The sequence below is a fragment of the Camelina sativa genome, chromosome 7 (genome assembly GCF_000633955.1).
Source record: "Camelina sativa cultivar DH55 chromosome 7, Cs, whole genome shotgun sequence".
In the NCBI taxonomy this organism is placed as follows: Eukaryota; Viridiplantae; Streptophyta; class Magnoliopsida; order Brassicales; family Brassicaceae; genus Camelina; species Camelina sativa.
Window position 1 is genome coordinate 19,583,714 of NC_025691.1, and position 25,895 is coordinate 19,609,608.

Below are 25,895 nucleotides of genomic sequence, written 5' to 3' on the forward strand. Positions count from 1 at the left end.
AAAAAAAAAAAAAAAAAAAAAATCAACCATCAAAATATACTTTTATTTTTATTTTGAAGAATTTTTTTTTGTAGTTAGCAGGTAATTTGTAGACAAAGAAAATTCTTCAGGAAAGATAAAAAAAATTCCAACTGACTGAGAAATAAAAATCAGCCATAAGAAAGAATAAATCTTTTAATGTTTCATCAGATAATAATAATTATAAAAATTAAATTATGCTGCAAATAGCATGCTGTGACAAAAAGAAAAAAGAAAAGTAGAATGACGTGCACGTAGTAACAGTTCACGAGTGATACAGAATAACCGAAGCCATGTCACATGTGCTCGTCTGACAATCCTATTTTGTTCTAACTACCCACATGAGTCCCTCTGTATATGAGTTCCCATCAGTCGCATTGTTAACCAACATATGTAACTATCGTCTTTTCCCAATGGACCTTCTTAAAAACCCTTACTGCCTTGTATCGTGTTTTCCCAATGGACCTTCTCAAAACCCATTACAATCTATAGCCCATTCACATTTTTAGCAACTTAGCATTCAGTGCTGAGCCCTGGTTATGAGTTGTATTGTGTTGTTTGTTTGGATTATGGTTTAGTTTAGAGATGTAGATGGATATATTATATGGTTTGTTTTTCTCTCTTCATGATGCTTTGAATTTTCTTCCCAATAAAATAGAGAATGAACAAAACTCTGCTTACGCTGTTTAGAAATGTCATGAGTTACAACTTAAAATGGTATCATATAAATTATAGTATGTGTCCCTGTTACTTATTAATCCTAGCTTTCCTCTGCATTTGTGAATTGTGACTGCTCAATACAAGACAAGGCGCGTTTTCGGATCCAATGCCTCTTGAGTTTTTCCGGAGCTACTTATTTCTCACTTGGCTGCATCAAATTCAATTTTTTCAGAAACAGTCACCAGAATAAGACCTGCCAAAAACTGAGTTTTGAAACAAATGAATGATGAGCAAACCGTTGTTTACCCAAAAATATAGAGGATCATCAAAGATAGCAACATAAGGTAATGTTTCAGGAGAGGTCCAGTTGTACTTGTTTCCTCCCAACTGAGGCTTATGAGAAGCTTCCAAGACCTGGCTAAAGTAGTAATCTGCAGGACTTCCTAACAGATTCCACTCAGCTAGTTTCTGAAGCTTTTGATCATTTAGGAAACTAGGATTGCCGAATTGTAGGCTTGGATCAGCCGGTATCCCGGGAATGCTGCCGGTTTCTAGTTTTGGAGTTGAGAGTCCTGAGTAATTTCCAAGAGATGAACTTGCAGAAGACGTTATGTCTCTGTACATCTGATGAACCTGCAGATTAGGGTTTTCTTCTTTTATAGGAACATTCATGTTTTCACCAGTAGTACGAACCCATGAGAAATTCTCAAGCTGTTGCTCCATCTCCATTCCGAAATCTATATCTATTTCAGTCTGCAGCTGCATAAACACAATGTTATGGCTTATTTTATACACATACCTAAACATCTTTAATGTCCAAACTTATGATTCTTAACCTGGTTTTTGCATTCTGAGGACATAAGCTGCTGCTGCTGATGTTGCGGTATGCTCGCCTATAAGTCGTCATCAGATGCATAAGTTTTGTAATATAAGACGTTAACTCATTATTATCTAGGAGATGGATTATATACCTTACGAGCACTGATTTGAGCCAGAGATAGTCTTAGTGAATCCTCTAGTTGCTGCAAATCATCTACGTTGTCTAGATTGGTCCAGCAGCTATTTCAAAAAACCATTTAACTCACAAATTAGAATAGCAAAACCATAAGAAACATTTAACAGAAAGTATATACAAGATCTTGGCACCTTAGTCGTGTGTGTATATCTGATAATTGTGTTCTCAGAAACCTGACTTTTTCGCTTAACACCTTATAGTTCCAATTAACATGTACTTCAGCATCCTTATAAACATCATAATAGTAGTAGTAGTGTAGTACATACCTCAACTGTTGGTGTACTGTTAAAAGATAACAAAAATGAGTCACATTAGTAATACCCCAACAACACTAAAACAAGAACAAAGAGAGAAAGAGTTCACAAAGAATCTGATATTCGTGATATAATATACACACCTTCTGTCTAGAAACTCTGATATATCTACGTCGTGGTCAAGTTTGAAGAACATTTTCTTCAAAGCCTGAGATATTGTGGAGAAAAGGTATTAATGTAGGTGATGAGAAGAGAAGAGAGACTAAACAGAGCCAAGAATCACTACTTACTTCAAGGTTTTCCAACTTCCTGTTCAAACGTAGACAAATTGATCTGAGTTTAATGTTCAGTGTAATGTTAACGCATAACGAATATAGATTCTAGAAATGTGTGGAGTGAAGGGATGTAACCTCTTTGCTCTTTCTTGAGGAGTGAGTTGAGCAAACTTAGCAATGACTTCTCCAATGCTAAAAACAAAACCCAAAAAACAGAACATCAAACAAAAGACAAAAACTAAACAAGAACGAGGTGAAAACAGCCTTTTTGGTACTAAGAAAAGTGTGATCAGACCTGTTTTTGCCTAGGCACAATGAAGCCTTTCCCGTGGGAGAGAACATGAGAAGCACAACATCTATGTCGCATAAGATCGATAACTCCTTAGCCTTTTTCATAATCCCATGTTTCCTTTTCGCATACGTAGATTGACGTGCATTCATGTTCCGTAGTTTCATTATCTTTAGCTTCACTCTACCCATCCTGCATAACTTCGGACCAATCAAGCAATCTTACATTGATTCAGGATTCAAATTAAAGAACAACCTTGTTCCTATCGAGAAACCCAAACACAAACCCATTTTGGTAGCAAACTAAAATTATAACATCTTCCAAGATTCATACTTTCATCAATAATTGAGTGCTTACCAATTTTAGGAAAACTTAGAAGACAACATAATAAAATTAGAAATCAAAAGAATTAACCTGAAATAGTGAAGATTTGAACTCACCTAATTTGAGATAAAACAAAACTTTCCTTGAATTCGGATGCTGAAACCTAAAAAGGAAAACGAAACTTTCCTGTTGGAAGAAGAAAGAAACAGAGAGAGAATAGGACAAAAAAAAAAAAAACAGAGCTTTGAGGTGAAGGAGAGAGAGAGAAGAAATAGGTATTGGTTGGGAGACCAATAAAATCGGGAATTAGGGTTTGAAGCTAGAGACTAGGTAAATTTGGGATTGTCTCATTAATTCTCTTCTCTTATTACTTCACAGAACAGAAACAACGAATTACCCGCTTTATGTTTATTGGACCACTCATTTAGGCTAACCGCCGAAGTAATCAGTTACCAGTAGCTACTAACCGACGTGTTACGTGTCAATCCTATAGGGTTTCAAATCTTAGGAATGTGGCACCTAGATCAGATGAGGCTGTGCCGTAACGGCGAAGCAATCCATCTTGCGGTCGTTGAAATGTACGGTCTACACGTGTTGATTAGTTTAGACAAACCCTTGTTTGTTTCTTTGTTACATTTTTCACATGTGTTTTCTCTTGAACCATCTATGTTTTGATGATTTCAGATATTTTAGTAAAAGATTTTTAAAAACCAAAACAAATTGGTACTTTTAGAAAGTGTTATTAGAAACTAGATTTCTATGTTGATGGGGGCCGAAGGGGGGATTAAGCCCGTATTAGTCAGCCATGAAACTGAATTCGACTTAAAATCTGGTTGATTTCTCACAGTAGAGACATGTTTAATGATTCCGACTTGAATACCAACTGTTACAAAATTTGAAACAGTGAAAGAAAAATAAGAAGAAGGACACTGTATTACAAAATATATGCAGTATATGAAAATAGATAAAAAAAAAAAAAAAAAAAAAAANAAATCATGTCTTTAAATAGAACCTTCGACATGAGTATCCTCCTACAAGAGTGGGCGTATCCCGCATTCACCTATCTCCCATTTAGAACCGTTGACTTTGAACTCAAAGAAAAGATCTCTGGACTCCAAATTTTTTACTTCCACTTCAGAGGTGTACAAATGCTCCGTTAAAAGTGGACATAGAAATTGGCTTCCATATCCATAATTGTGACCACTCTGTTTGTCTACGATGGAAATCATTACCCTCGACCCGTCCTCATAATCAGCTTTGTTACCCTTTCTAATCAGCAAGATGCAAACCTTAAATCTGAAAGATGTAGGAAGACTGGACTGATTCAACTTCACTGCCAGAGAACCTCCAGTAGTAGCTCGGTAAGTGAAGAACGCAGGCACTTCTCTACCCGGCAAGATCGCGTATTTACTTGTCGACGTCTGGATGATGGTGTCTCTCCCTTTTTCATTCAGTTTCCAGCAGTCAATAAATTTGAGACAAACTTTGGGATTGGGAAAGGAGCAAGCAAGTATTTCCAAGGACTCACAGTTTTTTGCATATAAACATGATAGGGAAGTTGGAAGCTGCGGGAGTGATACCAGTTTTGTGCATTTTTTGAGTACAAGTCAACGTAAACGAGAGATACCATTGGCCCATGCAGGAAATTCTTCTATTTTTGTATCGTTCAACTCCAGTTCTGTGATGATGTCAAGAGCATGTGGGTATTCTTCAAGGTCTTTGCAATATGTTATACACAAGTCATGAAGTCCAGACCATGACTTGATCGACAAGGGAACTTCTTTTATCGAAGATCCACGGAGCATTAGTTTTCTAATGTTTGTAGAAATCACGGGAAAACTTGTCAATTGCGAGCAACCAGTGACATCAAGTTCTTCTAGAGAATCCAAGATGATGTTGAAAGGAAGAACCTCTACCTTTGAGCATTCTTGTAAACTCAACTCTCTCAACATACGAAGGTTTCCAATAGACGAGGGGAGCTCCACCAGACTTGAGCATCCACGGAAATCCAATTTCTCGAGATTAATGATATTTCCAATAGATGAGGGAAGATTTACTAGGCTTGAGCATTCATTGAGCCACAACTCCCAAACATTAATGAGGTTTCCTATAGAAAAGGGAAGCTCCACAAGGCTTGAGCATCCATTGAGATATAGTCTCTCAAGATTAATAATTTCTCCAATAGATGAGGGAAGCTTCATTAGGCTTGAGCATTCACCGAGATACAATTTCTTGAGATTAATGAGATCACCAATAGATGAGGGAAGCTCCAATATGCTTGAGCATTTACTAAGATCCAATTTCTGTAGATTAATGAGATTTCCAATAGAGGAGGGAAGCTCCACTAGGCTTGAGCATCTACTGAGATATAATATCTGTAGATTAGTGAGACTTCCAATAGATGAAGGAAGCTCCACTAAAGTTGAACATCCATGGAATAAAAATTCTTGGAGATTAATGAGATTTCCAATAGACGAGGGAAGCTCCACTAGGCTTGAGCAGCTACAAATATCCAATTCCTAGAGATTAATGAGATTCCCAATAGATGAGGGAAGCTCCACTAGGCTTGAGCATCCACTGAGATCCAATTTCTTGAGACTAATGAGATCTCCAATAGATGAGGGAAGCTCCACTAAACTAGAACATCCATGAGGATAAAAACCCTGGAGATTGATAAGATGTCCAATAGATGAGGGAAGTTCTACTAGGCTTGAGCAATCTATTAGATTTAAGCTCTGCATATTAGTAGTGTTCCCAATAGAGTAAGGAAGCTCTATCAAACTTGAGCATTTATAGAGATTCATATGTAGGAGATTAGTGGCCGTTGAGAGACAAGGAAGCTCCTTCAAATTCCTCGAATAACCTAAATCCATCACCTTGAGGTTAATAAGGGGCTGTAATGACCAAAAGAAAAAGACAACACGCGAGTTAAGTAATGAAGGCACATAAAGGCTAAAATCATGTCTTTTTATCTTTATTTTTGAAAATAACAGTTTTGTAAAAAAATAATCGCATAGAAATAAAAATGAAGTAAAGCTCATAAAAGAATGGTAAATGCTTACTTGAATTCTTTCCCATAGTTTTTCGAGCTTGCTGTCTTTCAATATTATTTTGACAAGAAACTTGGGATTAAACTTAGAAGGCAGACATTTCAACGGATAATAATCCCAATGTAGAACTCTAAGTTTTGGAGGTAGATAGCATAAACCTTCTGGTAAGTGCAATCTTTCATGATAGACTCTTAAAAATTGAAGATTAGGCATTTCTTCAAAACCTCTCTCACTTATATTCAGTTCGTCCACGTTCCCATGAACTTCCAAATTTATACCTATAAGACGTTCACTGCCCTGGAGAAAAAAACACATATAAAAGTATAGATGGTCAGTTATAACTTTGTATAAGCGTAAATGAACTGAAAGATAAATGACAAAACTTACTGTATGATCAGTGAGTACTTCACAAATCTCTCTATCATCAACTAAAAATTGACGTTTCCCAGGCTCATAAACGGATTGGTTACGAACAATTTCTCTACCCAATAGAACTAGTAGATTATGCATGGGTTGAGTTTTCTCCTGGGATATATGAGAGATCTCTGAAATAAGACTTGAAGCCCTCGTTGCACGTTCAAGAATTTGTGACGAAGTGTATCTTCAAAGGTATGATCAACGCCTTCGTCGTTAAAAAAACAGGCTATATGGAGAAATAAATCTTTTTCTTCGTCGTCTAAGGCATCATAAGCAAAATTTAAAATGCTCCCTATTTCTCCATCAAGGCGTATCTTTAACCTTGGTAGTTCCCCTTTCCAATCTTCCTTGGACATTCCCCGAAAATAAGAACCCATCACCCTAAGTCCCAAAGGGAGATTACCAGCAAGTCTTGTAACTTTCTTAGCAAGCTTACCAAAACCGTCATGAGGGGAATCCTGACAAAAAACATGCATGCAGAAGATTTGAAGAGCCTCATCATCTGGTGGAAAATCTACATTGTAAATATGTTCGATCTGAATTGCTTTCAAAAGTTTTTGATCTTGTGTTGTGATGATAATACGAGATCCAGGACCGAGGCATATCACTTTTGGCATGGCAAGTAATTGCACTAGTTGATCCACTCCATCAAGAACAATGAGCACTTTCTTTCCCATCACAAAGTTTTGTGCAGTTCCTAAATGATGAATCTTGATATCTTTTTGGTTAAATAGCTGAGATAGAAACTGCTGCTCTAATTGCAACTTCACATCGTGATCATCAGAACAAATTGGTCTTGCATAACTTGGTTTGAATTTCATGAAAACACTCAATTGAAAACCATCTGAGATTTGATTATGTAAAACTCTAGCAATGGTGGTTTTACCAATTCCAGAAGGACCCAAAATCCCAACCGTCCTCCTTTCATTTTTAGATTCTAGGCAGAGCAAATGTTTCATCTTTTCCAAATGAGCTCCCATCCCAATTAAACCATCGAGATCACTCGAAGGTGTGTAACTAATCAATCTTTTGGAAATTTCAGTGACAATTTCTTCAATCATGGCAGCTTCATTTTCCCTACAATAAATTTAAAAAAATAGAGAGATTAATACATTTAGTTTGATGTGTTGAAAGATTAAGAGAAAAGTAGAGGAACCAGTTTCTTGAATCGTAACCAGAAATTGTAGCAATGTCCTCAAAAGCTTGTCTCCATCTTCGAATGTTCTCTTTTGATCTACCCTTACAATTTTGCTTAAAGACAGCTCCAAATTCTCCGGTCAGCTTCTTCACATGAGATGGGTCAACTTCATAGAAAATGGCAAACACTGTGAGACCAAACTCTTTCTTGCATTCCATAATCTCCACCAATTCGTCAAGACACCACTTTGAAGAAGCATAATTCCTGGAGAGTAAGACAATCGCAATCTTAGATCTTTTAATGGCCTTAATGAGTTCATGACCGATGAATTCTCCTCTCCTCATCTCATTATCAATGAAAGGAATGATTCCTTTTCTTTGAAACTCCTTTTGAATGTGACTAAGTAGGCTTCTGCGAACGTCTTCTCCACGGAAGCTCGGAAAGACATGGTGAGTCCAGTTGCAAGATGAAGAAGATGGAGGAGATGTTGAAGAAGATAATGATGAGGGAGGAGACGTAGAAGAAGAAGAGTCCACATCTTTGTTTTCTTGATGGATTCTGAACTTTCTAAGAAAGATGAAGCGGCCTATTGCTGCAGCCGCAACTAGAATGATAAGGAAAAAAGAAAATTCCATTAGCATAAGATTGAGAGAGGATCAAGATCAACAGAGATTTTTTACTTTTCAGTGCAAAGCTAAACGAAGGATGAATGGACAAAGAGGGATATGTGTTACAGTACACACCTTATCGAACACAATATCTTGACTCAAGTCACTCAACACTACAGTAAGTCAATAGCAAGAAGCTTCACGGATGTTTCCTTAGTAGGGTCGACCGATGACTGAAAATGACAAGAGCAAGTTTAGCCAGCCAATCAGTTATGGGCTCAATGGGCTTAAATATTTCTCGGGTCTTTTATTAGGACCATTCCCTTTGCCCCTTTGATGCTTCAACTTCGATCACTCCAAATGTTTCATTGACAAAAAGAGTGGAAAAAAAACCCCTAATAGATATAGTATAACAGAATCTTAAGTTAAGAGTGCAATTGGTTCGAATCTTTTGGCAACTACGTAAACAAGAGCACGGATAACAACCAAAGGGGGGTTTAGATTTTGGTACCTTGGTTTCAATGAAATCGATCCAGAATATGGCTTGAGCTTTTCAGGAAAGGATCAGAAGGGAGGTTGGGAGTTTCTTGTGAGATCAGACCTCGTCGACGTACCAAACGATGTACATAGACTAGCAAACAAATTTATACCATATTGCCGGATGAGAACCGGAATATCTGAGCCGGTTCATATAGAATCTTGTATCTCAGATTCACTTCTTCTCTGTATTCAAACTCAATTCCTTTCTCTCTCATTCCGAACAAGCTCGCCCAAAAATCTAGTCTTGATAATTCTTTGATAGTTCAAACTCAAAGTAAAGGACTCGGTGACTATATATTTCACGCAATCTAGGTAATTAATTTACATTATTTATTTAGAGTCAGTGTGCCATTAAGCATCATCTTTTACCCGCAAATACGTGAAATTTTATGTATCTATAGTTTTGAATAATAATTACATATATTAAATTAATTTTGGTGAAGAAATCATTTAGGTTTTTAAAAAAAAATCATTTTGGTTTTTTTGGTAGTGAAATCATTTTGGTTTTGATGTATTTCTCTTATTTTTTAGAAATGTATATATATGTTATATTTTGAACGCTTATTTTATAGTTATTTTCTTCAAATATTATTTTTTCATTTTTATAATATTTTAAATTGACATAATAATACTAATGTTAGTTTAATGTCGGAATATCACATATTTTCCTTAATATACCATAAATTCAACATAATTACTTACTATTTAATTAGAGATAGTATGTAATTTAGAACTAATAATTTTTGGTGCTCTGTTTTTAGACTTCCAAAAGGATGTATTGAGGCCATTGAGAGCAAGTGCAATGCGTTTTTGTGGTCGGGCTCACCTTCTGGTCACACTAAATCCAAGGTGGCTTGGGACGATGTGTACAAGCCAAAGGATGAGGGTGGCTTGGGTATTCGACGGCTGCGTGATTCGTGTTTTTGTACTTACCCTAATTTGGCGACTATTCACCTGTTCAGGGTCTCTTTGGGTGGCTTGGTCTCGTCGCAGAGCCGTGCCTATGTAAGGCAAAGGAAACTCTCGCCTACGGCAAAATTTTTTGGAAAAATTATAAAGGATTAATATACTTCTAATCTATTGTAATAACTAGAGGCTCACCTTTTATATTGAAACAACATGGTATTTTCAATCTTGGGTAACATAGTTAATATGATCTTTTAACTTAAAAACTGATTAAACCAAAAAATCAAACATTGAAATTACAGATTGTGATAACTAATATATTCATCTTCTTAGATTAATATAGTAACTAGGTTCGGACCCGCACGTACGTGCGGAGTTATTTTTGTATAATTTTGTAAAAAATATAATTGTCAAGCGATCAAACCCGTCTAATATGTCTGATTGCAACGTTTAATTTTTTTTGACCCAAAAAACTCCCATTTCTCGTAATTCACATGAATAAATAGAATGTCCGCATATGTTCTGCTTGAATTCTTGTTCCCAAAATTCTCGTCGCGTATTTTGTCATACATGAATATATACCCACACAAAATTCTCATAACCTGATTATTATGGAACTAATTTGAACGATTTCCTAAAATATAATAAATCTGTTGTTTAATCTTTTTTTTCCTAACATGTAAATTGGGTCAGTTTGACAACGTTATATGATTTTCTTTTTAACCCTTACGTGTATTCCCCAATTAATAGTATAGATTTTCTTCAATTATTGAATGAAATCTTCCTTAGTTATACTAATGACAATTTAATGTAAATAATATAGTAAGAGAAAGGCAAATAATAAAATGGGATATAAAGTATTTTATATAGGAGATACCAGAAGTTATTTTATTAAGGAGAATTATATAAATTTGGATATTTTTAGTTTTTTGTAAGTAATATATGTGTCCGTAATTGATGGAGAAATAAAATTACAAAATTGTTTTCTGAAGGGGAAGACTATAATTGGTCATTAAATCCCTTATATAATTGGTCTTAGTTACGGTATTATATCACTGGATTTATGAAACTAGGATTTTTGTGTGTCTATCCTAGCAGGTTCAATTAACCTTATGTAGTTGTAGTATTTAAGGTGTCAATCCAAATGGGATGATGCTAGTCACTCAAGATGCAATCAAGATTTCACAAGTCAAGTCAATTCAAAGAGAGTGTTTTTATCTAAAAATCTTTGAATGATCAGAATGCAAAAAGAAAATGAGCTACAGGACTAGAAACGAGAATGTATGACAAAAAGCGAAAATGAATGAAAACAGAAAACGAGTCTAAGCAAAAATTAGATAGCAAGATCGTAAACAGTTTCAGGATGTAATAAAAATCAGAAAGATAGAAGTCCTAAGGATTGGAGTAATTGATGTCGATGGAGTATCCTAGTGTACAGAGTGTTTAACATGCCACAAGCAAACTATCCCTAAACAATGAATATCACGACTTAGCTAATCCAATCTCTTGACAGAATCTACTCAGACTCAACCACTTCCAAACCTAGCTCTCGCTAGAGAAACATGATCAAGCATGGCATGACAAACAAGTCCATTCACGTCAACAAACATCCTAGACAACTAATCTCTTAGGCTAGGAATGTAAGTCTTTGGTACTAGTTGGTCAGACATTTCATCAAACACCTTTTGGGTGTGGAAATGTCTAATACCTAGTTCCAATTGATCGAAGAGAAACTAGTATTTCTAACTCTAGTCCAGAAGGGAATCATACAAATCTAAGCTTAAACACCCTACATACTAAGATCCTCCACCTAATCTATCCCATCCTCAAGAACAATCACACTACTCAGATCCATAAATCATCATCAAAGATACGAATTCAGAAAACATTGAATCAAGCATCATTAGATAGATAAAAATGGGAAGAAAAACTTTGTAGAAGAAATCAAATGCAAAAACTGAATAAACTCAAAGATGTCGGATTACAAAGTCTGAGAACGTTTTAGGTGGCTAGGTAAAACCTTAAGGAAAAGAACAAAACGAGATAAAAGATGTCTCAAACCAAGACTTAACAAAATGTATTTATAGTAAAAACATGTGAATCCCTAAAACTTAAATCGACAAGATAGAGCGTCGGTTTGGGAATCTCCTGAAGCGTGTAAGACGGAGCGTCTTCCTGACATGTGTGATCGAGTCGGTGTGCGTCCAGTGGCTCGATTGGTATATGAAAGTGGCTCGAGCGGTGTGAGTGAAAGTGGCTCGAGCGTGGTCGGCTCGAAGGAGGTGCGGGGAGGTTTGCTCGAGCTGGGTGTATACGCATCCACTAAAACAATGATAACTCTTGAACCACACCTCCGATTAGCTTGAAATAAATGGTATTGGAAAGATGACTCAATTCTCTACAAATTTGATGAAGACGTCAAAAGCTGAATCCCTCGACCGGTGGCTCGAGTGATGGCTCGAGTGGTGGCTCGAGTGGTGACTCGAGAGGGGCTCGAGTGAGTGGCTCGACTGGTGACTCGAGAGTGGCTCGACTGGCGATTTGAGAGTGGCTCGAGTGATGTGTTCCTGACGTCTCCTAGATACCTGAAATACTCCGAAATGCATAATGTATGCAAGGATGATGCAAGAACTACCTAGACATGCAAAGTGTGAAGAAAAGACTAGAAAATGATTCCAAACAATCAGTCATCCTAGCTAAATGCATGATAAATATATGCTAAGGAGAGACAAAATATAGTCATATCATTTTAATAAATTTTAATTAGTCATTAGATCCCTATATATCTCAGCTATTGGTATAATATTATTACTTGTTTTCATTTTTATTGGACTGGATTTTCTAAATTTTAAGATTTCTGTAAAAACACTATCACTAGTAAAAACTTGTCATATAGTTACTAATAATTCTGTAGTTATCTCATGATTGTTGTAGCAAGAAAAGATTAGTTACAAATTTGCGACCAAAAAATTTAATAACTATTTGGTCGTAGCAAATTTTTCCGTCGTCACTAAGTGTCGCAATGTGCTACAAATTAGAGACTACACAATTTGTGGGAAAATGCTACCATTTGCTATGAATTACTGTGTTTGTTTGAGACACCTAACGACTGAAGGATGCGTAACAATTAGTGTCAAATAGCCACGCAATTGTTGTCATTTATTTGCAACCAGAGGCTACAATGTTTGTGGTCATAAACTTGTAATAAAGTGCGACGAAAATCTTGTCTCTAATTAGTGACAGTTTGTTATATTATATTGTTTTGTAGCAATTTTTATGTGCTACATTATAAAATGATGTATTGCTAAATTATTCCAAATATATAAATTGGAAATCCAATTAATTATATGCTACAAAACCAATTTGTTACGAACATACAAAGCATGTTTCTTTCCATTAATCATCAAATGATATATAACTGTAATTTTACAAAGTAGTTCATCATTAAACGCCTTTTATCAAAAAAAAAGCTCTCAAAAAACATTATAAGTTTTTCTATTCATATTGGACTAAAGAACTTTATTGGTATGCTCTCGAAGGTCATGAACAATGGTTTCGGTTCTATTAACACTACCAGTAAGAAGATAATCACCCTTCTTGTTCCACTTCAGGAGAAAAATGGTCTCTTGTGTTCGTTGAGAGTACTTATCACGTCTCCTGGGACTGTGAAAAAACAAAACTAAATTTTGTAATCTAGAAACAGACTCTCTAAAATGTTTTATAGATAGAAACACTAACCACACAAGCTGAGAACGTGTGTCCATCTCTCTCTTTATGCCAACAACCTCCATTGTTGATTGTTCATCTCCATGGTCTACTTGCTGCATTGCAAACACCAAATAAGTATGAAATGTGATCCAACAGAAGCACAACAACGACAAAGGAAAAGAACACAATATATAGAAGTCATCTTAGTTGATCTTATTATACAGTGGCACACACACTCCCAGTGGCTGTTACCATCCCCTTTGAATCCCACACCATCAAACAATAGGACACACATATTTTTCCATGAAGCGTCAAACTTGGTACTATGGGCTGGTGTTATTTGTCTCTCTACTCACTTATCAGACTAGTGAATAGTGATCAAAAAGCTCAGGTCATGTTGAATAGTCCATAACAGAAAAAACACAAGAGTTATTGAAAAATAAAGATTCAACCCTCTATAATACCAAAACATTAAAAGCCAAGTGAATATACCTTGTAAGCACCAACATAAAACTCATTTTCGAGCATGTCCTCCAAGTAAGTGTTCATCGAGAACATAGACAAACTTCTTGAACCGAGATAGCCACTTGCAGTTCTTACAACAATTTACCTTCGTTCCTGCAAACATCGGAGGTTAAAACCTTAATCAAAGGTTCTTTACTTTTTCAATCTCCAGAACATTTGTTCATTTATGTGTAAAGACGAATAACTAACCAGTCCTTGACAATTTTTCTTCTTCCTCATGATCCAGCTCAGTAAAGAACGCCTGCAAGATATCAATGGTATTGGATAGATGGACTAACCTGCAGCCGACTACACCTGCAAACCAAGAAGTAAAATTCTTCTGTTATAATTCTCCAATTTCAAGCAGATTTTACTAATTCTGAAAAAGAAATTAGGGAACGACACAACAATGATGATTCTCTTGCTTCCCTTCTTTGCAGACCAACGGTGAAGTCTTGATTCAAAACTTGAGATTCTGGCCAAACCAAACAAATCTAGCAGTGTAGAGAGAAGCACAAAAAACAACAGGTGAAGAAAGAAAAGCAGAGTCATCTAGCCAACTATAAATCAAATCTTTGGAAAACTTCATTAGCTTTAAAAAAGACATCTAGCAAGAAACACTTTGAGCTCAGCCGAGAACCAAACCAAAACTTAGAGACATCTTGAGATAGTTGAACATGAAATATGTAAAGTGAAGATAGAAGAAAGTCTGAAACTTTAACCTGAACTCTTTGCAATTTTAGAAAGAATCACAAGCCCATCATTTATCTCTATCAGTAGACCATTACAGAAAACGAACGCAATAACCCTAAATCCAAGCAAAGCTTTCCATATCAAACTCCCCCATTACGATTGATGCAGAGTAGAAGAAGAGAAACTCGGTTTCAATTGTCTCCTAATCTCACCAACCTTTTGCTCCTCCTCAATGAAATCTCTGTTAGTAACCCGAAACTGGAATCGCGTGAGATAAAAGAAGACATCAACGGCAATAGAAACGGCGGTGCTATAGCTTGAAGGCGTAGTCAAAGACGAGCCCTGCCGTTTCATCGCCGCGTCGAGGATGATGAATCTGGAAATCTGAGGCTAATTGATGGATCTGGGACAAAGAGATGATGGATCGATCTGAAATCTGAGGCGGAACTGATAAAATCCACCAAAACTATGTATCAGAAGAAGAGGAAAAGAGTGAGAAGAAGCTTGATTTTTTCGGATGAAGAATTTGAAGGAGGAGAGACAAAGGAGAAGAGAAGAAAAATGAAATTTAGGTCTTGCTAAGAGTGAAGACAACCAAGTGATTTTTCTTTTTTAAGTGTTGAGTGTTTTTTTTAAAGTGTTGCGGTAAGTTAAAATTTTGCTAAATTATGGTTCATTGTTGGTGGTCCATAACTTTTAATATTTTTAAAATATTATACTACAATTCGCTACAATCGCCCATGTGCTACAAAAGATTATGTATGTCCCAAATCTTGTGACAAATTCGCTTCGACTTTGCCTTGTAGCATTTTGTCATTATTTTCCGACAAAAAATAACAAATTACTCACAAAAAAATCTTTCCAATAATTTGTCACTATTTAGTAACTTATTGTAGATATTTTTTGTTACAAATTTTTACGTATCAATATTACGTAACTATATACCAGGATTTTACTAGTGTATAACTACAAATTTATATATAATGTTTAACTATATAGTTATCCAAATTAAAGTATATATTCATGTCATTTCAATTGGTGATCACATTTTTTTTCGGGCAAATATAGTTATTGTTTTTAGCAAAATAATAAACATTGAGCCAGTTTCAAATGGTTTTCGATTCTTTCACCATTAGAGCTTTATAAAATTATTAGAAAAGTAACATTATTTATATTTCTGAAAATATAAATTTAAATATATATATATATATATATATATATATTTATATCTCATAATATAGTTATATTATTATATTATAATACATAGTGAAATTAATTTAATTTTGAAAATATGTAGGGGTAATATTTATCAGTTTTTGAATAATATTTACCAATTTTAGAATTTATAGGAGCAAAATATTGTGTATATAAATAAATTGAATAGCAATAGCAGTGACAGTTTTATGTAATTTTATGAAATAGTAAGGGTGAATAATAAATTGGCTTCAGAGCTCTCTGGTGACGATACATCTGTTTTTTCTCCAAAATGTTTTTTTTTTTAATATATAGGGGATGTTACCAATTTTTTTATATCAAAGAATGGATAAAACATGATGTTTCAAAAATTTAATATTATTTTTGTTGATTTTACTCCTTCGTGTGATAGAATTTTTTTTGTTTTATATGAATTGTAAACAAAAATTCAACACTGCCTCCGGCCTCAATATCTCTAGGCACGGCTCTGTCTCGTCGTTATCTTTTCTCAAATGTTTCCTCACTGAAGGTACCATGGAGCAACGTCGTTTGGTTTTCTCAGGGAGTCCCTAGATACTCATTCATCACCAAGCTAGCCATTCGTGATAGGTTTTCTACGGGTCAGTGGATGCGAACTTGGGGGCACAACCAATCATGTCCTCTTTACGGTGAACTCAACGAGTCTCGGGATCACCTCTTTTTTGCATGTCCTTACACGTTCTCCCTCTGCTCTGCTTTGTGTACCCACTGCAACGTTGACACACAACTCCACACTGGTTGGACACGCTCAATGCCATCATCGGGCGCTCATCCCTTGTCCTTGATGTTGTTCTGATTCGCATGGTTTTCCAAACGACAATCTACTACGTATGGAGGGAACGGAACTCGCGTATTCATATTTCCGTTTACCTCCCTTACCAAACGTTACTTGTCCAAATTGAGAAAGATGTAGCTGATCGGATCGAGCGCCAGCAGTATCAACCTCGCAGCAAGTTCGAGACCCTTCTCACTCGCTGGCGTTCGCTTCGAAGGAGTCGTTAGAGCCTCTCTCTTCTCCTATTCGTCCTCAAGCTATTGTATTATCGCTATGTTTGGTTTTTGGCTTACGGGAACTATGTGTTTTTTTTTCCCTTGAACAACTATATCAACTCTTTGTAAGTATTTAACATTTCAACCAAAAAAAAATTAATTAATTAATCATTCCCTATTATTAATTAGAAAGTACATTTGGTAAAGTAACCTTTTATTTGTAAGATTTACATAATTAAACTCTTGCCACTTAAATAAATATCAAAACTTGAAATTATTATTTGTAATATTCAAACAACATACTTATAATAATTTTAAAAACAATTAGTATCCATAATTTAAATATTTCATATACTTTTAATTTGCTAAAAAAAATAATTCTGGCGGATCATGTTATGGAGCAGATTAGAGTTTAAACAAATATGATTATATAGTTTTTTACGGTTGGTTTACTAAAATATACAAAATATTTTAGTCTAATTTCAAATGAGTTAACGAGAAGTGTTACGCTAATCTTAAATGGTACCAAACACAAAATACAATTCATCTAAAAATTATAGAAACTAACTACTAAAAAATACATATTAAAACAAAAACAAAAAAATAACATACATTTTAAAAAAAATATTAAAAAATTTATTCCGCAGTTTACCTCATGTAAAATCTAGTCCCTACTATATTAATTCGGAAGTACACAACATTAAGTGTAGTCCATATCATTACAAATTAACCTAATTTTATTTTCATTAAAGGTATTAATGTCTAATCAGATTTACGACCAATTGTAGTAATTATTCAAATAACCAGAGGAGAAAAACATTTATTTTTAACACATTTATGATAGATTGGGTTATGGGTTGAACCCAAAATTCTTTTTTCAAAAAATCATTTAACATATCGTTATTAAAATCATTTTTCATAAACAAACCATAATTATCATTTTCAAACAAAATTTTGGTTTGTAACCATTATTAATTAAATTACATTTATTACACACCATCTCTATACAAATATGCAAAGATTTGTGGATTTATGTTTAGAGATGGTGGAGAATTTGATTTTCAAGTTCGATCAGGGAAAAACAGTTTAATTGTAAATTGTAATTTTCAAGATTAACTTGATATTTTTACAGAATATGATAAATATTTAACATATAAAAAAATTACCAAAAATACTCTAATGTAGTTTTAAAAAATAAATATATTTAACATAATTATAGCAGACCACAGGTTAGATGTAATGAGTTATATGATAAAATGAGTTATGATCTTATAACGTACAACAGACTAAATGTAAAATATTAAGATTATATGATTAGATTGTTTAAAAACTAACAAAAATATCAAAAATTATTTTAACATATAAAGAATATACACAATTTTGGTATAAAATAAAGTTCAACCTGTTCAATAGCACAAATACTCATCTAGTCATCTTAGTATAGAGTAAGTAGCTAAGATAACCCTTCACAATTATAAGTCTAATTTCCAGTTATGTCTTTTCAATCTTTGGTAGATATGATTGGCTTGCTTATTCCAACAAATTTAATTTGGAGTACAATAAAAGTACCAATCATATACATAAAAGTAAGGTTTCACTCTCTCCTTATTGGTCTATTTAGCATTTTTTTTAAATAATATTTATTTTAATTAAATAAAAATATAAAAATGTACATTAATCTACACACTTTACTACTAAATTGTAACTGCAATTACATAAATAATGAATTGACTATTTTTTTCATTTATTTTCATTCAAACACACTATAAATTATAATTGTAACTCCTTTAATTAATTTATTTTAGAAATGTAACTTTCATCCCTTGAAATCCTATAAATAAACATTCTCACATCATCATCCACTATATCTCAAATTCTAAATATTTTCTTTGTTTTGTTTATGTTCTTGTATGGGATCAAAATTCATGGTAAGAGTGTGATTATATATTTTGTTAAATTAATCTTATATTTTCTTCAATTTTATTTCTTTGTTTTTATGTATTTCTTCCTTCCTTTGTCTTCTTATTAATTTTATTTTTCAATTATATATGTATAATAAAATATTTTAGAAATGTAACTTTCATCCCTTCAAATCTTATAAATAACCATGTGATTATATATTTTGTTAGATTTATCTTATATTTTGTTCAATTTTATTTCTTTTTTTAATGTATTTTTCCTTCCTTATTTGTCTTCTTATTATTTTTAATATTCAATTAAATATGTATAATAAAATTTTGGTGACTGTAAAAAATAATTATCGATGCAGATTCAACAATATTAATTTTGATTAAAGCCCAATGAATGAATCAAGCTAAATAATTCATCATCATTCATGTATATTTGTTTTATTTTAAAAATTATGGAATGTTTTCACAAAATAAACTATTATAATAGAATTATTCAATCAAAATAAACTATGTACCAAGCCCGTATTAGCCCTTAGAGTCTAGCTAAGGTGATGAAGTTGTCTAAAGTGACTTGTTTAATTCTGTTTGTAATAGTTCTATTCTAGCTATCAATGTATAAAGCTTAAAATCAGTTTATGAATCTCTTTAAGCCACTGTGTTTATTGCTTAAACAGAGGAGAGAAATAGAGAAAATAAGAGAAAGAAAGCAGAAGAAGTTCAACAATTAATAATAATACGAAAGTTGATAAATCTAATATGTTGAATTGTATCAAGCCCGTATTAGGGCCTGACTGATTCAACCGCAGCGTTTGCGGTTACGGTTGCGGGAGATTGCGGAAGTGGATGATTGCGGTTTCAAGCGTTATTAAGCGTTTTGAATGACTGGTTTAGTGTTTTAAAATGGGTGCGTTTGCGGGAGTTTACGACTGGTTGACCAGCAGGTGCAATAACAGTTAAAACATAATAAATGTAATATATAATTATATAAATGTTTAAAAATATCAAAAAAATTATTAAACTTGATTTATAATTAAAATTCATTAAAAATGCTAAAATAATTATTTAAAAAAAAAAATAAATTTCATATTGAAATACTTATTACTTTATGCATTTGGCTTTTTACCAAAACTTAAGTAATTTGATAAAATGACAAAACATATGTTTTAGAACGTAGATCTTCTTTCTTAAATCTCACACACTTAATAAGTTCCGTGGGGCTCGGTGGTAATGATCAAACGAGAGTTGAGAAGAGTCACTCGTGATTTGTTTTTATATTTTTCACAAATAATCTTATTTTCTTAAATTTTTTGACGAAATGTTATATTTATTTAGAATTTATTGAACTCGTGCGATATGCCATTAAATATACATCAAGTTTTCCGGATTATTGTTAATTGAAATCTTATTTTCTTCCAATTGTTTATTTTTTAATATTTTTAATCGTATTCGTACTTTATTTTATCTCATCCTTAATGAATAAAATAGCTAGGTAAAAGATATATAAAATATATATTTCATTATCATTGATTTTTTTCAAGTTAAAAAAAAAAAAAAATCAAAACGCAATCGCCCACAAACGCAAACGGTTGCGGGAAACAGCTTTTGGAATTCAGTGGTTTGAAGCGGTTGGGAGCGATTTGAACCGATTGGGAGCGGTTTGTGTGATTGGTACTAATCGCTAGCAACCGCTACCACCCGCAAACGCAGTGTTTGCGGGAGCTGGCGGGAGAACCAATCAACACCTTAGTCAACCAAGAAACTGAATCCGACTTAAACTTTGGTTGATTTCTCACAGTAGAGACATGTTTAATGATTCCGATTTGAACACCATCTGTTACAAAAAAAATTAAACAGAGAAATAAAAAGAAGAAGGAAACTGTGTTAATTACAAACCTACAAACAGAATATGGAAATAGACAATATTATCACGTCACTATAGAACCTTCGACATGAGTGTCCTCCTACAAGAGTGGGCGTATCCCGCATTCACCTATTTCCCATTTTTCACTGTCGACTTCGAACTTGAAGAAAATCTCTATGGATTCCAGATTTTTTACTTCACCTTCGAATATGTACAGATGCTCCGTTAAAAGTGGATTTAGATTTAGGCTTTCTGAATAATAATTGTGACCACTCTGTTTGTCTACGATGGTAAGATATACTGACTCACATTCCTCATAATCAGATTTGTTACCCTTTCTAACCAGCAAGATGCAAGCCTTAAATCTCAAACATGTAGGAAAACGCCTCTGATTCAACTTCATTACCAAAGAACCTCCAATGGTAGCTCGATAAGTGAAGAACACAGGCACTTCTCTACCTGACAAAATCGCATATTCACTTGTTGATGTCTGGATGATGATGTCTCTCCCATTTTCATTCAGTTTCCAGCAGTCAATAAATTTGAGACAAACCTCCGGATTGGGAAAGGAGCAAGCAAGTGTCTCCAAGGACTCACAGTTCACCGCATCTACATATTTTAAGGAACCGGGAAGATGTCGAAGTGATACCAGCTTTGTGCATTTGTTGAGTACAAGTCGACGTAAACGAGACATTCCATTGACCCATGCAGGAACTTCTTCTATTCTTGTATCTCTCAACTCCAGTTCTGTGATGATGTCAAAAACATGTGAGAATTTTTCAAGGTCTTTCCAGAATGTTACGCGCAAGTCATGAAGTCGAGAGCATGACTTGATCCACAAGGGAAATTCTTTTACCAAAGTTCCACATAGCATAAGCTGTTTAATGTTTGTAGAAATCACCGGAAAACTTATTAATTGCGAACAACCAGTGACATCAAGTTTTTCTAGAGAATCCAATACGATGTTGATTGGAATAACTTCTATCTTTGAGCATCCTTGCAAACTCAACGTCATTAACATATGGAGGTTTCCAACAGAGGAGGGAAGCTCCACTAGAATTGAGCATCCACTTAGATTCAATTTCTGGAGATTAACGATCTTTCCAATTGAAAACGGAAGCTCCACCAGACTTGAGCAGTTATAGAGATCCAATTCTTGGAGATTAATGCAATTTCCAATAGAAAATGGAAGCTCCACCAGACTTGAACATTCATTGAGAAGCAATTTCTGGAGATTAATGTTATTGCCAATAGAGGATGGAAGCCCCATTAGACTTGAGCATCTCATGAGTTCTAATTGGTAGAGATTAATGCAATTTCCAATAGAAAATGGAAGCTCCACCAGACTTGAGCAATCATTGAGATACAATTTCTGGAGATTAACGTTCTTTCCAATAGAGGACGGAAGCCTTGTTAGATTTGAGCATCTCTTGAGTTCCAATTCTTGTAGATTAATGCAATTTCCAATAGAAAATGGAAGCTCTATCAAACTTGAGCAGTTATAGAGATCGATTTTTTGGAGATTCATGCAATTGCCAATTGAAATAGGAAGCTCCACCAGACTTGAGCAGCCATAGAGATCCATTTCCTGAAGATTAATACAATTTCCTATAGAAAATGGAAGCTCCACTAGACTTGAGCAACAAACAAGATTCAATTTTAAGAGATTAATGCAATTTCCGATAGAAAACGGAAGCTCCACTAGACTTGAACAATTATAAAGATCCAATTTTAGGAGATTCCGGCAATTTCCAATAGAAAGCGGAAGCTTCACTAGACTTGAGCATTCATTGAGACACAATTCTCGGAGATTAATACAATTTCCAATAGAAAACGGAAGCTCCAATATACTTGAGCATTCATCGAGACACAATATCTCGAGATTAACATTATTTCCAATAGAGAGCGGAATCTCCATTAGGCTTGAGCATCTATTCATATCCAATTCTTGGAGATTAATGCATTTTCCAATAGAATACGGAAGCTTAACCAGATTTGAGCAACCATAGAGATCCAATTCCTGGAGATTAATGCAATTTCCAATAGAAAACGGAAGTTCCACCAAACTTGAGCAGCAATAAAGATCCAATTCTTGGAGATTAATGATATTTCCAATGGAGGAGGGAAGCTTCACTAGGCTTAAACATTCATTAAGACATAATTTTTGGAGATTAACATTATTTCCAATAGAAGACGGAAGCTCCATTAGACTTGAGCATCTATTGAGATGCAACTCCTGGAGATTAAAGCAATTTTCAATAGAAAAGGGAAGCTTAACCAAACTTGAGCAGCCATAGAGATCCAATTCCTGGAGATTGATGCAATTTCCAATAGAAAACGGAAGCTCCACCAGACTTGAGCAGCAATAGAGATCTAATTCTTGGAGATTAATGATATTTCCAATGGAGGAGGGGAGCTTTACTAAACTTGAGCAATGTTGCAAATTTAAGTTCCAAAGATTAGTAGCATTCCCAATAGAGGAAGGAAGCTCCACTAGACTTGAGCATCCAACAAGATCCAATTTTAAGAGATTAGTGGCCGTTGAGAGATAAGGAAGCTCCTTTAAATTTTTTGAAGATTCCAAATCCATCACCTTGAGATTGATAAGCGGCTGCAGTAATTAAAAAAAACATAGCACATGAGAACAAATTTGGTAATGAAAGAATTTAAAAGGGTAAAATTCACTCTTTTATCTTTAGATTTGAAACTAACAATTTTGACACATTAATCTCATATAAATAATAAATAAAAATGAAACAAAATAAAACTCAGAAAAGAGTGGTAATGCTCACTTGAAATCCTTCCCACAATTTCTCGAGCTTACTTTCTTTCAATATTATCTTGACAAGGAACTTCGGATTAAAGTTAGAAGGCAAACATGTCATCGGATAATAATGCCAGTGCAGAATTCTTAGTTTTGGAGGTAGATAGTCTAGACCTTGTGGTAAGTGCAATCTCTTGGTACTATAACAAACATCATTAGAGAATCTCAAAAATTGAAGATTGGGCATTTCTTCAAAAGCTTTCTCACTTATAATTAATTCGTCCACAATCGAAGAAATGTTCAAATTTATCCCTACAACACTTTTACTACCCTGAAAAAGACACATATATAAGAGTAGAGATAGTCAACTATCAAATGTATCAAATTTGTATAGGCAGTAGAGGAACTAAAGTATAAATGACAAAACTTACTGTATGATGAGTGAGAACTTCCCAAATCTCTCTCGCATTAACTAAAAATTGACGTTTCCCAGGCTCATAAAGCGATTGCTTACGAACAATTTCTCTACCCAATAGAACTAGTAAATTATGCATCGGTGAAAATATCTCTTCGGATATGAGAGATTTCTGAACTAAGACATGAAGCCCTTGCTGCACGTCCGAGAATATGTGACAAAGAGTATCTTCAAAGGTACAATTGATGCCTTCATCGTTAAAAAAACATGCTATGTGAAGAAATAAATCTTTGTCTTCATCATTCAAAGCATTGTAACTAAACCTTAAAGTGCTCCCAATTTCTTCATCAAGGTGAACCCTTAACCTTGGTAATTCACGTTTCCACTCTTCCTTAGACATTCCTCGGAAATAAGAACCCATAACCCTAAGTCCCAAAGGGAGATTACCTGCAAGTATTGTAACTTTCATAGCAAGATCCTCGAAACCACCATATGGGGAATCTTGACCAAAAGCATTCATGCAGAAGATTTGAAGAGCCTCATCATCCGGTGGAAAATCCACATTGTAAATATGTTTGATCTGAAATGCCTTCAAAAGTTTTTGGTCTTGTGTTGTGATGATAATCCGAGATCCAGGACCAAGGCATACCGCTTTTGGCAAGACACGTAATTGTACTAATTGATCCACCCCATCAAGAACAATAAGAACTTTCTTCCCCATCACAAAGTTTTGTGCAGTTCCTAAATGATGAATCTTGATATCCTTTTGGTTAAATAATTGAGATAGAAATTGTTGCTCTAATTGCAACTTCACATCGTGATCATCAGAACAAATTGGTCTTGCATAACTTGGTTTGAATTTCATAAAAACACTCAGTTGAAAACCATCAGAGATTTGATTATGTAGAACTCTAGCAATGGTGCTCTTACCGATTCCAGAAGGACCTAAAATCCCAACCTTCCTCCTTTCATTTGTTGAGTCTAAGCAAAGCAATTGTTTCATCTTTTGTATATGATCTCCCATCCCAACTAAACCATCAAGATCACTTGATGGTGTGTAACTAATCAATCTTTTGGAAATTTCAGTGACAATTTCTTCAATCATGGCAGCTTCACTTTCCCTACCAATAAAGAGTGAGATCAATACATATTCTAAATTAGTAATATGAAGTTTGACATATGGACTCAAAAGGTATATATTATATTTTGATGTGTTGAAATATTGAGTAAAGGACAAACCAGTTGTTTGAATCATAACCAGCAATTGTAGCTACTTCCTTAAAAGCTTGTCTCCATCTGCTAATGTTCTCCTTTGTTCTTCCCTTACAACTTTTCTTAAAAGCAGTTCCAAATTCTCCAGTCAGCTTTATAACATGAGATGGATCAACTTCACAGAAAATGGCAAACACTGTTAAACCAAACTCTTTCTTGCATTTCATAATCTCCACCAATTCGTCAAGACACCACTTTGAAGAAGCATAGTTCTTCGAGAGTAAGACAATAGCGATCTTAGATCCTCTAATGGCTTTAGTGAGTTCAGTACCGATGGATTCTCCTCTCTTAATCGCATTATCAATGAAAAGAGTAATTCCTTTTCTTTGAAATTCTTTTTGAATGTGACTTAGAAAGTTTCTGCGAACGTCTTCCCCACGAAAGCTCGGAAAGACATGGTGAGTCCAGTTGGAAGTCAAAGCAGATAGAAGAGTTGGAGGAGATGTTGAAGAAGATGGAGAAGATGTAGAAGAAGAACCCACGTTTTTGTTTTCTTGATGGATTCTGAATTTTCTAAAAATGATGAAGAAGCTTATTGTAGCAGTAGCAAAAATTGTGAGGAAAAAAGAAAAATCCATTAACATAAGACTCAGAAAATCTCAAGATCAAAAAAAAAAAATTTACTTTGTAGTGCAGCTGAACGAATGATGTACTACAAAGAGGGGTTTGTGTAGATAAATTATTGAACACGTTATCTTGACTCCATCTACATTATCGAACACGTTATGTCGTTATCTTGACTCCATTGACTCAACACCACAGAAGTAGCAAGTCAATGGATGTTTACTAACCTTTGGTCGACAAGGAATGAAAATGAAAAGATCAGGCTAAGAATGGGCTTAAATATATAATGGGCTATGTAATTTAGCTAAGCATTTTTAAGTGTTTTATTTTTTATTTGTCTTCAACACTCCAAAATCCAAATGCATCATCGACACTAAATGAGAGTTATTACCTCCCTAAGCCTAAAAAAAATCTAATTGGTATTAAATGAGATATCGCATGGACTATTATTGTTAACGAATTCATTAAGAATTGAAAATTTTAATTT

At 34.4% G+C, this 25,895-nt stretch overlaps 2 protein-coding genes and 1 pseudogene across 5 annotated transcripts; all 3 read right to left on the minus strand.

Annotated features, from left to right (window-relative positions):
* LOC104701589 (agamous-like MADS-box protein AGL30) lies at positions 681-3,223 on the minus strand. 4 transcript variants are annotated; one of them, XM_010417304.2, is made up of 11 exons: positions 2,952-3,223; positions 2,518-2,703; positions 2,358-2,414; positions 2,238-2,256; positions 2,091-2,155; positions 1,960-1,975; positions 1,825-1,886; positions 1,650-1,737; positions 1,515-1,571; positions 985-1,437; positions 681-886 (listed from the first exon to the last, which is right to left on the minus strand). In XM_010417304.2, exons 2-11 carry the CDS (start codon positions 2,700-2,702, stop codon positions 872-874), a joined length of 1,017 nt encoding a protein of 338 aa, XP_010415606.1. In that variant the 5' UTR covers position 2,703; positions 2,952-3,223; the 3' UTR covers positions 681-871. The 4 variants fall into 4 exon arrangements, with proteins under 4 accessions (XP_010415606.1, XP_010415605.1, XP_010415603.1 ...); XM_010417303.2 differs by having other exon boundaries at positions 985-1,431; positions 2,238-2,280; XM_010417301.2 differs by having other exon boundaries at positions 2,238-2,280.
* Positions 3,691-8,170, minus strand: LOC104701590 (annotated as a pseudogene).
* Positions 20,293-25,477, minus strand: LOC104701591 (disease resistance protein TAO1-like). Its single transcript, XM_010417305.2, has 4 exons — positions 24,812-25,477; positions 23,589-24,693; positions 23,186-23,488; positions 20,293-23,004 (listed from the first exon to the last, which is right to left on the minus strand). The coding sequence occupies exons 1-4, from the start codon at positions 25,426-25,428 to the stop codon at positions 20,494-20,496; spliced, it is 4,536 nt and encodes a 1,511-aa protein (XP_010415607.1). The 5' UTR covers positions 25,429-25,477; the 3' UTR covers positions 20,293-20,493.

Coding starts and splice junctions, on each gene's coding strand:
- LOC104701589 (XM_010417301.2), bottom strand. CDS start 2,702: ATGGGTAGAGTGAAGCTAAAGATAATGAAACTACGGAACATGAATGCA. Junction 1,738..1,824: donor GATATACACACACGACTAAG/GTGCCAAGATCT, acceptor TTTTTGAAATAG/CTGCTGGACCAATCTAGACA. Junction 1,572..1,649: donor CTCAAATCAGTGCTCGTAAG/GTATATAATCCA, acceptor GACGACTTATAG/GCGAGCATACCGCAACATCA.
- LOC104701591 (XM_010417305.2), bottom strand. CDS start 25,428: ATGTTAATGGATTTTTCTTTTTTCCTCACAATTTTTGCTACTGCTACA. Junction 24,694..24,811: donor GGTTATGATTCAAACAACTG/GTTTGTCCTTTA, acceptor CTTTATTGGTAG/GGAAAGTGAAGCTGCCATGA. Junction 23,489..23,588: donor AAGTTCTCACTCATCATACA/GTAAGTTTTGTC, acceptor TGTCTTTTTCAG/GGTAGTAAAAGTGTTGTAGG.